Source organism: Sinohyriopsis cumingii, chromosome 9, assembly GCF_028554795.1.
Source record: "Sinohyriopsis cumingii isolate HCF-2022 chromosome 9, ASM2855479v2, whole genome shotgun sequence".
Taxonomy (NCBI): Eukaryota; Metazoa; Mollusca; class Bivalvia; order Unionida; family Unionidae; genus Sinohyriopsis; species Sinohyriopsis cumingii.
In genome coordinates this window covers 16,685,622-16,700,285 of record NC_142969.1, presented here as the reverse complement: position 1 = coordinate 16,700,285, position 14,664 = coordinate 16,685,622, and the positions used below count along the sequence as shown (strand labels likewise).

General features: G+C 36.8%; 1 protein-coding gene across 7 annotated transcripts in view; it reads right to left on the bottom strand.

The window, feature by feature from the left end:
- The window catches only part of LOC149791320 (uncharacterized), a 163,660-nt gene that overhangs the window by 99,531 nt on the left and 49,465 nt on the right, over nucleotides 1-14,664 (bottom strand). For all 7 annotated transcript variants that reach the window (XM_089969849.1, XM_089969848.1, XM_089969852.1 and 4 more), the window contains 3 exons: nucleotides 5,026-5,169; nucleotides 3,781-3,866; nucleotides 3,255-3,325 (listed from right to left, as the gene is read on the bottom strand). In XM_089969849.1, coding sequence (XP_089825975.1) covers nucleotides 3,255-3,325; nucleotides 3,781-3,866; nucleotides 5,026-5,169 — 301 coding nt within the window. The remainder of the gene's footprint in view (nucleotides 1-3,254; nucleotides 3,326-3,780; nucleotides 3,867-5,025; nucleotides 5,170-14,664) is intronic.

Here is a 14,664-nt window from a genome sequence, read left to right as displayed (position 1 = left end):
TGTGCATATATAAGGAGTGTTTTTATAAGCTAGAGACTTGCATGTACATTAAATAATTATACCCCAAACTTGATGTGAAATCATTTAAGCTGTTGCAAGAACCTAAATATGTGGCAACGACAAAGTGTTAGCAATAGTAAAGTTAAAACTATGTCAGGATAGGAAGAAAAAAAGTTGAAATTATATATTGAGTATACTTTCCTCAGAAGTGGAGAAATCCTTCAACTTGTAATGATATATCTTCCATGTAGCTTCTGGCTTTTTTGAGGTTTCTTGTGATGAAAGGAGCAGAAGTTTTAACTGGTGTATTCTTAGACTTTTCTCCCAAATCTTATACCTAAGGGGATATCACTCTACACAACCGCCATGGAGGCCGGCAGACAAATGTTCGCTTTCTTTAGTTAAAAGTAGTATCAGGGAAGGCTGAATTTGCCAGACAGTAGTATTCCTCCTACGGTATTATGCTTGGGTAACGTACTTAAAGGAGATATTGAGACTTTGCATACAGAAATTTGATAAATAAGCTGAAAAGCTGTGCTGGGCATCCTAACATTCAATGCTTAAGAACAAAGTGTGTAACTGGTAGGAAAACATTCTGCACATAAATTTGCATGTATGCAAGAAATTATTTCTTTACACCATTCAGGGAACAATGTTATGTGGCTTGTAATAACAAAATATTTTAATTGTGCTCATGGTCATTTCTCTACAGACGGATCTCTTAAGAAAACTTCAAAAACTTGAAAAAGAACTTGTATGTATCTAACGGGAATGCCAATGTTCCAACAAATATATTTATTACATTGAGGCATCTGACAAATATGTTATCGTATGATGATATATATTGTCCTATAAGAGAGACAGGGTCGGCAAGATTGCTTTCTGATCTTCATTCTGAGGTGACATGCTGACAATCGCTGCTATAATGCAACAACTGTTCACATCATGATATAGTAAGAACTGTAACAGAAAACCCCCAAATAAATATGAAGATCCTTTCAGGAGATGTATTAATAACAACTTTTTTAAAAAGCAGGCATTTTTCGTCCGGTTGGAACCATTTTCATTCTGGACTCTTGAAATATCACAATAAGGATATCAGTGAACAGTCCATGCTAATATGAAAATCTGTTTAGGCGTAGTGTTAAACGTATTCTCAAAATGACTAATGTGGTGGACATTTTGTACTATTAGGGGTGCTATTTTTATTTACCACCGAGTCTTGTGTGTGATGCATGTGTCTCGAATGTTTAGTTGTAATCCTCCAAGTTGTATAACCGGAATAGCTATAATAAAAGTAAGCAAATGATGAAGGACAAAGCGTCATTTCATACTTGAATAAAAGGGAAAAGTTCATCATCATTGTAGATCCCAGAAGTACCAATGTACATAATGGTCATAGGCAAGGAAAACAAGTGAACAATAATACTATTGTGTTTCACAAATATGGAATTGCACAGTTCAATATATATTACCTTATATCTAAACCAAATTAAATAAAGTATGAAAATGGAGCGTTTGATACCTTATTTGGTATCAGCAGTCTTAGCATGAAATCAGCTCCTTGGTTGTAAGCATCATTTAGACCAAACTGAAGTCTGGCAGCATGCGTTTTCTGTTAAGCTAATTTGTATGAGGACACTTGCCAGCTTAGATTAATTCCGAGTAGCCACAATTCGTACTTCAAGGAAGACTAAATAGATCTTAATTTTTATTGAAATAATACCGAGCAAGTCCTTAATTATTCCACAAGAAGTGGAACATATGTAATGTTAAAGTGTGGTCACGTGACATATGTCAATATTTTGAGCACACTGAATAGTAACATAATGCACAAACAAAAACTGTAAACCAATATGTATATGTAGACATCATTAGGACTTGAAAATGATACTTGACAATCTATTAAAGCAGAAGGTTGTATGTGGAACTTCTGTCATATTCCTTGTAACTCATCTACTCTAGAACTTGAAATAAGCTGAAAAGAGCATTTAAATGATGATTATGGTACTATGTAAGCAGATACTACGGAAAACGACAACAAATTTAAATTTATTTGACAATTTTTCCAGCATAGGCTACTGACCTTGTTTGCTGCCTGAGCATTCTTAAACATAAATAATTATTACACAACAAGGACCCCCTTTCTGGAGTCCACTAAATGGAAGCAATTAAATTTCACTTAGAAACTTGGGCCTGGCCCACGTGCATATATATACTAGACTGTAGACATCTATTATGAACTTTAAACATTCTGAGCTTAGAAATAACCTTATCATTTATTTATATGCGCAAAGTCTGAGGTATCCAAATAATGACATATCATAATAGTAATTGGTAATTTTTACATTAGGATGACTTGTAGATACTGGAAAGTCATATGGTCACATGATATCAGTATTTTAGTTAGCATGCAAAGACATCAACTGCTCAATCTTTCTAAGCAGAACTGAATACAGAAATGGAATATAGAAATGGGTTGTCATGAAAGACTATCAAGAAATGAGTGACTATGTAATAGTTTTATGTAAGAGCTGTCAGAAATGATTGTCAATTTATAGGCAAATGAAAGAAAAGATTGACATCAATATTATTTCCATTGCCCATGTAATAAGTAAAGCAATTATGTCAACCAATTCGAAAAGAATCACATATATTATTTCCAATTTTATTATACCTTGCGCAACATAAAACGTCAACAATAAACTAAATGGGTTATGTAATTAACGCATAAATTGCTTTCTATGACTATTAGAATTAATTTTAGCTTGGTCTTTACACCTTCTGAATGTTCGCATTTGTGTTTATTGCAGGATATTAATATTATATGTAATACCCGATATAATTATGTTACTTGTACTCTAAAAATGGCATGCTTTGTCCCCGAGTCTGCAGTTGTAAACTGTTTAGCAGTTTACTGCTAAATATAAATTATGTTCTGTCTGTTAATTTCCATCCATACATTCTATTCATCATGTAACCAAGGAAGCCTACTGCACACAGTACAGTTCTATTTAACAATGCAAACATGCCCCTAATGAATTCATATGAGAGAGATGAAAAGAAAAAGAGTGAACTGTACAAATGTACTCACAACTGTTTTCTTGGGGCAATAAACAATGTAAAAATTGTGATTTGAAGAGAACTATTTAAAGTGAACTATTTAAAGTGTTAATACATCCAAATCAGTCTTCTGCGTTGATTGAGAAGCAAATGACCTAGAATCTATCTTCTAAGAAATGGGCAACACATACCAAATTTCTAGATCAAATGATCCTTCTGCGCCGAATCTATAATAATGCTTAGACTTATCTGGCCAGCGGACCTGAAACAAAATAGTATAACTTACAATCAAAATAGCTATAGAAAACAATTACATACAACAATTTACGTTTATCATCCAATCTGTTCTTAACATTCTTTTGATATCAACATAATTGATTTTATGTCTCCAATTAAGAAATGGAGATATTACAAATTTTGCTCTTCACTAATACTGGGAGAGAACCAATTTAAGGATTTCAATAAACAACACCAATCCTTTGTTTTGAATTTTCTTTCCAATGTTAAGAATAATTTCCAGTTTTCAATATATTTGCATCGCGAACAAGTTATCAATGCCTTTTGATTGACTTAAATATTCTTACAAATCATTAAAAAATAACTTCTGCACTGAATTAGGCTTAAACTCGAACTAATTACTTTTGCATAGATTTTTAAATATATAGATAAAGAGACAATATCAAGAATAAACCTGCAAAAGGGGATCTGTTAACATACCAAAACCATGCCATCTTCTTGAACACTGAGCACAACTCCTGTGGTATCCGCTGTGCCATTTTCATTTCCATACATCCAGGATTTTCCTAGAATAATACACTTTTTATTGGGTTGCATCTTTATTACAACATATATAATGCAGTTGAAAGAGTCCAAATTGACAACTCCATTATAGGCATAAAATGCACACAGATCCCCTTACAACAGGATAAGCATAAAGCAACACTAGCCAATAAGGCAAGTGTAAATTCAATGTTTAAAGTGGGATTGTGTACAGCAATGCAGTCTAACCTGACCAAATTGAGTTAAAACTTAGCTGACCTAGATATGTTTCTGATAAACACAATAACTACTTTTTATGTTAATCAGTTGAAAATTTAATTGGGGTTATGGGAAACAAATACACTACCACATAATAAATAGAATTAGGCCATTATATGGAAGATTACGGAAGGTAGCATAGCATACGGCATACCAGAATCTGCTGTGGTGTAGGTGTGGTATTGATGGAAAAAGTGCAATAAGTCCATCAAATGTGACTCTAAAATTGCAAAATAACCGTAATATAAATGTAATATGAAATTCACAGAGCTATGCTGTTTACAAGCAACATCCAAAGAAAACATACAAAGTCAATTGTCAAAGGTCCGCTATTCTATCAAAATTGGATTTAAGATGACAATGCCAATAAAAGACATAGATATCTGAGACAACATGCAAATAAAGTGATTCAGAATACTCTACATGTTTTCTGTGTACTGCTGTTTATAATAATTTGCTATAGTAGAGATGTAATATTGATAGAAAAGAGGGCAAAAGCCCATTAAAAAGGGGATATGAATAGGCGAACACTTAAAGGAGATAGCTACATATAACAGGCAAACTGCATCCACTTTTGCTTAAGTGTTAAAAAGCTATGCTTGTAAGAACTTTGAATCGAAGACTAGACACATGGACTGTGAAGCCAATTATTTTACAGTTTCAGCATCTCGAAGCAAGACATTTATCAGCCATAGTTGCGTGATGATATACCACTGAATTCCATCCATTTGTATACATGTGGGACTCTTGTACATTTGAATCTTAGCTCCCATTAAAACAGAGACAACGTTCTTTCTTCATTAGCTATGAAAATTCAAATACCTTATGTCTGTGTTTTATTTATCCCAGATATCTTGCGTTGGATTCCTGATGACTCTCCCTATGTCTTAGTATAAAACAAATTTGTCAATACAAAATACATACCTCGCTTTACATGGCAACCGGTAACAATAAGCTCGCATGGAGCCAGTACTCTGGGTTCATCCACCACAACAACCTCAGATCTTTCCATGTCTTTGAAATAATAGAAGTCACGTTGTCTATTCCCGTCCCATTCGACATAAACCTCTAAAAATAAGAACGTTTGTAAACTGAATCATAAAGGAGTTGATAAAGACAAGAGGACTATCTGTCATAAAACCTGAATATGCAACATAAACCCATAGGCGATACGCCACAGTAGAACAAAGGTGAATCTCATTGTGAATAGAATGCATTTGATACCATTTCAAAACGTGGTATACTCTTTGCCGTACCATCTGTGATTTGCAACTGACCATTTGTTGAACGGCATCATATTGCATAGTATTGTGTCCATCTCTTTGTCTTAATTTTAACTAAATCTGAATATCAAAACTGAGTTATAGACAAGATTGCAACATCAATTTTCTCTACCATGCATACCAGTAACACCATATGACTCACCACGGGTAATGTGCTTCTCTGCACCAACTCACATAACTAATCACAGACTCAGAAACATGATTTCACAACATCTGAGCCATGATACATGGCACTCAATAAAGAATACTCAGTATTTATTGAGCACTTGAGAAATTTTATATTGTATTCTTAGACAAAACAGACAGGTACTATCAAGATATAAAGATACATATTATCTGCGTGTGATTGGTTACAAAAGACTTGCAAACATAACACATACTAAACGTATAAGTTTTGCGATCTATATCACGTTGGAGATGATTTACTATTTGTGTGTGTTTCCTGCACTTTGTTGATAGAGTCACTCCTTACAAAGATGTTAATCTACTTTCATATAATATGCAAATTTTAAATGATTATTGAAAACATACATCGAATGAATTTTGACTTAATCGAATTGAATGAACTGCAATACACATCTTTTATACAGATATTTACAGATTTTACTGTACACGAGAAACAAGCAATTTTATAATAATCATCAATGTCTACTGAAGTTATATATAACTTAGTATCTTTTCTCTAGATGTGTTGTTGCAGGGTGGAGGGTTGCTTGATCTTCTTGATGTGAATAATATATATGCCATGATAAGGCCATAAGCTGCCATTTTTCCTCTCCAACAAAGATATTGAAACCCGTAATGAGCTAAAGATATGCAAATTGTATAGAAGATCACTTCACTTCCTACTAATGTGCAAACTGAACCCATTATCAAAGCATTAAATTAAAGATGTTAGCTAGGTGACAGACTATATCGCAGAGTGATTTGTTTTATCTCCATAATAATTCATTCTCAGCTATAAAGAAAACGTATCAGAGGGGTAGAAAATATGAATCGCTCCGGGGACGCTCACCAGTTATATAGAGGATATTTGCTTGAAACGAGTAAATAACCCAAGAGATGAAATGTATCTGTTATTCACTCGTTTCAAGCAAATATTCTTTTTATTTTATGCTCACATACGCTGGCTACCTAAAGTTTGTGACACAGTGAATTAGCAGATTTCTTATGGTAATGTCAGCTGTTTATCGTACATGTTCTGCTGTGCAATGTGTTGTTGTTGTTGTGAATTGGATTTTTAAAGTAGCTTTAACAATGTTTCAGTCATATCGCTACGATGTCTATAATGTGGCAGTTTATAGTGATGTCTAGCACTGAGGCATCATGCCGCAGACATGTAGCATGATGTTCCACCCAGTCACATTATCCTGACAACGGGCCGACCAGTCCTAACACTAACCTCTTAATGCTGAGTGCCAAGCGAGGCAGCTGTTAGTACCATTTTTATAAGTCTTTGGTATGACTTGGCCGGGGATGGAACCCACGACCTCCTGCATCCATGGCGGATGCTCTAACCACAAGGCCACTGGAGCGGTATGTGCTATGTGTACCTGCGCACAGAATTAGTTCCAGATGAGACTGATGAAAAGTAACTGATATTTCCAGAATAAAAAACTACAAGTTTCAAGGGTAACAGACATGGATTATTAATAAGAAAACAACCATAAATAATTCATCAATGTATAAGTAGTTCACTGACAGAAAATCAAAGGGAGGTAAGTATGTTCTGACCAAAAAAATTAGCTCCTGTAGCGAAAAAATATCGTTATTTTTCACCACAGTGAAATATCAATATTATTTAAATTAGAAAATCAAGTAATTCACTGCTTAGCATAAAACAAAATGTACTTTTGAGAGAATGACATATGTAAGGTGAAGTTGTTTGCATTTACAACATGCACAGTGGAATAGCTCTATGCTACATTAATGTAATGTGGATATTTCTTTGGATATTGTACTTATGGAAATTGTACCTGATCTAAGCACACTGCTAACTAAAATGACTGCTCCCTTGTGCTAAAAAATCAGAATGAATTAGTTTAAAGTACACTATCCACAGCAGCTATTAAAATAGGGAAAATTAATTTTGCCAGACTAGACAATACCAGCTTCTGAAAGTGCAATGAATGAATTACCAATAATATAAAATGTAAAAAAAAAGTTATCGGTTCTTTTCTATACAATTTACCTCTGAAGTTCAGGAAGTGAAAATGACCAAGTGGAGCAAACACTTTTTTGAAAGGTGCACATCTGGAGTAAGGTCAAGCTGTATTCTCTATAACCATTATTACACCCATCAATTATACACCAAAATAAAGGGAATTAAAGGTTCTTTGAACAAAAACCTAAGATATACAAGGTCTTTTTTAAATAACCAGTATAACCAGTGATGAAAGCTGGGGAAATTCTTTTCTTTAAAATTATAACCCTATGAAAAATGCAAAACTGTAGAGTGCCACCTCCAACAAAAAAGTAAAATAACCAAGGTGCAAGTGTCACAGAATTAGGCAAAGAAATAACATGGTTTTGCCTTAGAACTATTTGACTATTTCTCGTTGTACATGTGTACAACGTTATCTAGGGTGAATACGTGTTTTTCCAGTTAAGTGACTGTATTAACATGTACCTCGCCAGAGATTACTTGTAACAAAGTAAAATTAATAACATGATATGCACGGGTATTCTACCCTGACTTGTGCTCACTCTCCTATGGATTTAAGTAAGATCAATTTCTAAATCTGACACTGGTCATTTTGGACCACGTCAAGGAGTGTACGCTCTCCACTGCTCTCCAGCCATCAGGGTAAGTGTTAAATTTACATTTTCATTTGATATGCGAAGCTTCGGTTTGTAATGTCTTATCACATAATAATGCATTTATTACAACGCAGATTTGAACATTGGATTACAAGTCACTATCAGAGGTTAAAGTATTATCATATATCTTGAGATTATACAGAAACTATTATTATGACCAATTTGGTTTTATTGTAGTTGATTGTGACTGTCGCTGTGATTGTGTCTGTCGCTGTGAAGTGTGATTGTCAATGTGACTGTGAATATGACCAGAGCTGTCTGACACTGTCTAAAGTTCTTTAGATCTGTCTGGAGTTTCCAGAGTATTTAAGGCTGCGTGCTGTCATTACATATGTATGTATGTACGTATGTCTTTGCCACGGATGTAGACATAGCAAATTAAAAAGGGTGCTGTATGCTGTCTGTACGTGTGTAAATGTATGACTGTACACGTGGTGGATACATAAAGGTTGTGAGTGGCTAATAAGAGTGTGGGCCAACCCAAGGAATTGTGCAACTGTACAAGGGGTCTAGAAGCATACGTTTGAATCAATTGTTGTTCCAATTGCATTTTTATATTCATGAGATTATTCTGAATCTTCGTTGTGTTTATAAGATTATTCTGAATCTTAGTTGTATTCATAAGATTATTTTGAATCTTAGTTGTGTTCATAAGATTATTTTGAATCTCAATAGAGTTCATATTCCAGATTATGTGAATCTCTCTTATAGTGTAACATACTGTTTGAAGTGTATCTGCAGTCCATGAGGTTTCTTGGATCTGTAATTCATATTGATTTAATATTTTGGTTTATTTTCAATGTGTGAATGTTGTGTAGAGTGATTTTAGTCAATCGCATGATGAGAGCATGAGAGAATCATTGTATTTTTACATCATATATTTTTCTTTACTAATTCATTTCATAAATTTCCATCTTTCTCACATTGTGTTTGTCTTACTCATTTAGTCAAAAGACCACTCGGTTTCTATTCTGTGACAGCAAGTCCATGTGACAAAAATGGATAATCTTCATACCATGAAAAGTGTTCTGAATATGCATAAAATCCATCAGCAGGTTTGGGATATACGAGCACAGATAACTGTATCCAAACCCTTGATGCAAAGTTTCTATGACAATGCCAATAACACCAGCAAAATGGGCAAGCGAGCCTGTTTTAGTATAAAATGATCTCAGTTTCAAACCAATTGATGTAGGGAATAATATAGGTCTATACAGATGTTTTAGAAAATATTTTGAAATGAAAATCCTTGAATGAAAAAAAAATGAACACAACAATTTGGCAAACAGAAAATGAAAGTAAAACAAGTGAATAAAATATGCTATATACTTAGACCTTAAATGGAACTGCTCCGGTAGCCTAGTGGTTAGAGCATCTGCCTCGAATGCAGGAGATAGTGGGTTCGATCCCTGGCCGAGTCATACCAAAGACTTACAAAAATGATACTAACAGATGCCTTGTTTGGCACTCAGCATTAAAAGGTTAGTGTTAGGACTGGTTGGCCTGGTGTCAGGATAATGTGACTGGGTGGGACATCATGCTACATGTCTGTGGCATGATGCCCCAGTGCTAGACATCACTATAAACTGCCACACTGCAGACATCGTAGCGATATGACTGAAAAATTGTTAAAGTTATGTTAAAAATCCAAGTCACACACACACACACACACAAGGACCTTTAATCAGAATATTCAATGATCATGCTCTAGCAGGAACATCGTTGCAAAAGTCATTGATAGAAAATATCTTTGTATCTCTATCAGCTAGTTAAAGTTGTCAAAATAATTACTTGGTACACTCAAATGACAACTACTGAACAAAATACCTATTTATATCCAAAATAGACCGTTCATTTACCAAAAGTTATAAAGTTGTACCAGTACAAATTGAAATTCTTCACGACGCTAATAAAACAAAAGCGGGGGGGGGGGAGGAGAAACCTTCGACACACCCAATCATTTTGATGCTGATGTTTATGCTTGAACTTTGCAGTGGTTGGCGCGAAAACAACCCATATATTACCAGGTTGCACCCCCAATTAGACATATCCCCTTGAGATACTGACCAGGCTCTATTAGGAGACAATGAAACACCAGCAACTATATTTGGCACTATCAAGCAGACAACCCTGTCAAATATTACCACCATGAAAACCTACCACGAACCACACTCTCATTTTCCAAATGGATCTTTTAAGTCATGGTACTGGCCATAATAAAAAATGAATTTGATTAAAAAATATATGATTACATCAAATGATTGGAAATCCAAATTTTCCATGCCAAATGTTTCTTTGAGAATAATTATCTAATCATAATACCTTAGGTTGATTACTACTACCTCGCAAATCTCGCCATCGTAAAATACTACTTTTAGCTAAAGGGTGCTAAAACATGTCTGCCGACCTATGTGGTGGGTGGGCAGAATCATCTCCCTCAGGTATAAGATATCGTGGCAAAGTGTAAGAACCTTTCTTTTGCTACAGGAGTGGAAGGAACGTTCTCTACTAATGTTACTGCGGGGAGGCTGGGATGGTGTATGTGTATTATGATTGGGTAAGTATTCCGGAAGAAATATATTTTACTAGGAAAAATTGGTTTCTTCTTCAAATAATTTACCCAATCACAATACCTCAGGAGAATACATAACAGGTGGAGGGAGGTACATCCCCTTACATGGAGATGCCAGTCTACTAAGGTATGTGAGACAGCATCCAGGTAACCCGACTGACATGGCTTCCAATAGAGAAAAATCCCCCACATACACACATACGCAAATCCAGAAGAAGCAGTGAGGCCACATCTTATGAAGCTGTCTATCGACCTGGAAGAGAGACCTGCTGGGTTGTGGATATAGGATATATGTCCTACAAGATCGAACCGGTCACTTTAGAATCATGACAGATCTCGGAGATAAAATCCAGAGAATGTGGATTCTGATCCATTTCTAAGCCTGAATGATGTCAGTAAGAGGACAGATCCAAATGAATGCTAGACTTCTAGCAACTGCTCTAACCTTGTGAGCCAAAATGAGTAATATGTTCATTTTAAGATGAGGATATAACTTGATATGATGAGCAAATAACTCACTTAATCCAGGATGAGACAGTTTGTCTCGATATATCCTCTTGTCATGTCTTGAGAGGTAGAAAGAGGAGTGATCTCCCTCGATGCAACTTCAAAGCCCAAACTGGGTCTAGTAGGTAAGCTTCATCTAAAGTGTCCAACCAAGACATGGTTTCATGAAGAAAGTCTGTCTAACCATGGAAAAAAAGCAGTTCTTGGAGATAAAAGAGAATGCTGTGAAGAATAAAATTAACACGACTTGTCAGAACTGCATGTAATTTGGGTCTGCTGATATGGCATGCATTTTGCTCAGTCTGCCTGCAGTCCCTAACGCCATTATGAAGCAGGTCTGGTATGAAATGTGTGCAAAAGATGTCCCTGAAATTCATTCAAATGGTGTCTTGTTCAGCCAGGTCAACACCCAAGATAGGTTCCACTTTGAGTATAGGGTTCATGTGTCAGCCGTGCATACTCAAAGTTGGCATGGGGCCCCGAGTGGCTGAGTGGTCTAAAGCGCTCTTCGTTACGGATCACTGCCATCTCACCTCTGTCTGCGGCGGTTCGAGTCTAAGATTCAGCCAATATGGGCATGTGAGAAAGCTTGCCGGTAGCTTCTCGTGGGTCGGTGGTTCTTTCCGGGGTTTTCCGGGTTCTTCCTCCACCATTAATACTGGCCGCCATGTATAGCCTATCGTGCTGAAAAATGGCGCTAAACCCCACAACAACAACAACAACAACAACAAAGTTGGCACGTTGGTCGAACGTTTGTTTGAAATCCTCTTTTCCACAACAATGACAGGCATCAGAGATCGTAGAGCAATACAACTTTGTCTTACTCTGTGCTAATGTTCTTCACTGATGAGCCAGCTATCTGCATTATTGGTGCCTGGAGAGGCAGGATAAATTCGTTTGTGCACCACTGAGGGAAAATGTGTCATTTACATTCAGATGCTTTCGGAGTGGAGTCCCTTTGTACCTGAGTGATTCCCTCCATGACTGGCTGCAAGAATAATTTAATTACAAGGGCCTGATTAATAGGATCCTTACGTGCAGGTGCAGTAGCTCTAAGCATCTATGAAACAACTGCCGTCATGGTTGTTTGTGTAGATGAGGAAAAAATTGAATTTTCCTAGCAGTGTCTGATATCAGATTCATGAGTTCGCTGATCCACAACTTCTCCCATCTGGGTGGTGCAATGATGAGAGGAAAGGCTGTTTATTTTGCCTTCTGTATCATTTTTTGAATCAGAGGTGTTTGGAGGTAGGCATATGTGTCCAGGTCATTCAAATCGAACAACAGCATCAACTGCCCAAGCTTTTGGGTCCAGGATGGGAAAGATAAACTTTACAAGTTTGGAATTCTACCTTGTCGCAAATACGTCCACCAATGGTCAGTCCCACCCGGTACATATCTGAGTGATAGCCGAGCAATGAAGAGACCATACCGTCTGTATTAATTGATTGTTCCGATACAAAGAATCGGCCAATAGGTTTAAACGTTTCGGGATGGATATAGCGAGCGTGTATGCAGATTTGTTGTTGTCAACAACATTTTAGAAAGTCCCAGACCATGACACAATGGACCAGACCGTGTCGGACAGAATGAGGACTCTCATGATGTTTAAACATTCTTGGCACCAGGGAAAGGCTTTCATAATGGCCTTAATCTCTAGATGACTGATATGCAGATGGTGTTCCTAGGGAGACCATGCACCACTGGCTTCCAGAAAGAATGATAGTAGGTGGGTTCTCCAGTCATTCATACTTGCCTCAGTACAGCCGTGAGTCTAATTTGGATGCCCCAATTCCGCAGATGGTGCCTCAGATATGTGACAATGGGGAGAGGTTGGTCCAGCGGGCAAACTTATATCCTCCATTGGGACAGAATAATCATTTTCAATGGATATATCAAAAGGATACCTATAAAAAGTTCCACTACATCACTGAACAAGCATAGTAGTCAAAGGAATTTCTGTGTGAAAAGAATTTTATGCAAAAGTAAACAATGCGGTTTAGATTTTCAATACCCATTCATAAGGAAGACAAACAATGTTGCCTGTGTATTGAACTCCATACCTAGGTGAACAATTGGTTGATATTTTACTAGTTTGTATATTTCCTTCTTGACTAAAAGCCCAGGCTGGTAAGCAGTGAAACAAGGGTTATCATATCCTGTTTAACTCACCTGATGTTTCTTCAGGATGTAGTCCAGGTAATTTGATGCTGCTGCCATAGGAATGGTCCGGACATGCGTCATTACTTGATTCATTATACGAATGAAGACCCAGGGCTGATGCCCAGTCGCACTGGAAATGCCCTGAATTGCTATATACAATGTTGCAGGCATACTGTAAGAGCATACTGGAAGTATTATAAATGGGGACATAAAGATATGCATATTTTATGTTTACACTGATGGCAAAGTCATCCTCTTGGACTGCATTTCAAAATTCAACATGGTGTTTCCAGGGGGTGTTAATAAATTGATTAAGGGTGCTTAAGTCAATGACCAGAGGCAGAGTTCCATTGCCTTTGGGTCCAAGTAAGGGATATAACCCCATAGAAATGTTGGAATGAAAGATAGGACCCTCTTGCTGCTTTATCCACTTTTTCTTGCAAGAAGTAAGACAACTGCTGAGGGGAGCTTCAATATGATAATTTTCAGATGTTTGTATGACTTCCCATATGATCCTTGTAGCAAAGATGTGGTTGCAGGGGCGGTAAATTGGTCTCCTTGGTGGCTCGTTTCCAGATTTAGTCAATCTGCTCGTTAAAAGGCTTGTTCGAGGATTAAGGCAGTGCACTTGACTTTATGGTGGTAATAAAGTACAGGCAGAGAGCACTGAGTCGTGTTCCATCTGTACATTTGAAGCTTTAGACACAGCATTCACCAAATGTGTTCAGCAGATCTGTTCAGTACTCGAAACATTCTAGGGACTGACTTCCATGGATGTCCTGAGGTATTCGTTGTAGAAGAGAAGCTAATGTTCACATGGTGGAAAAGAGCCAGAGAGACAAAGTCCAACATCAAAGTAACAGTAAATATATTGCGCACTAACTGCCGAGTGTCATCAAAGGCCATATCATCCATACGTATTGAGTGTGGCTTTGTCATCACCAAAGCTGCAATATTACTATCGAGTGCCTGAAATATCTGTGCATGGACAAGTTAGAACCACTGACATACTGATGATCAAAGTAGGTCAGAGTGTCCGTAACTTTCACAGCCTACGGAAGTAATTGATGACGTCATTAGAGAACAAACAACATCTGCTTGGTTACATGAGATGAGGCTAAGGTCTCCTATTATGCACGAGACCGAGCTGGCAAAGAGTGATGAGGTCTGCCATTCACTAAACATGTTCGACGCCCGGAATTAGAGACCGTGATTTCG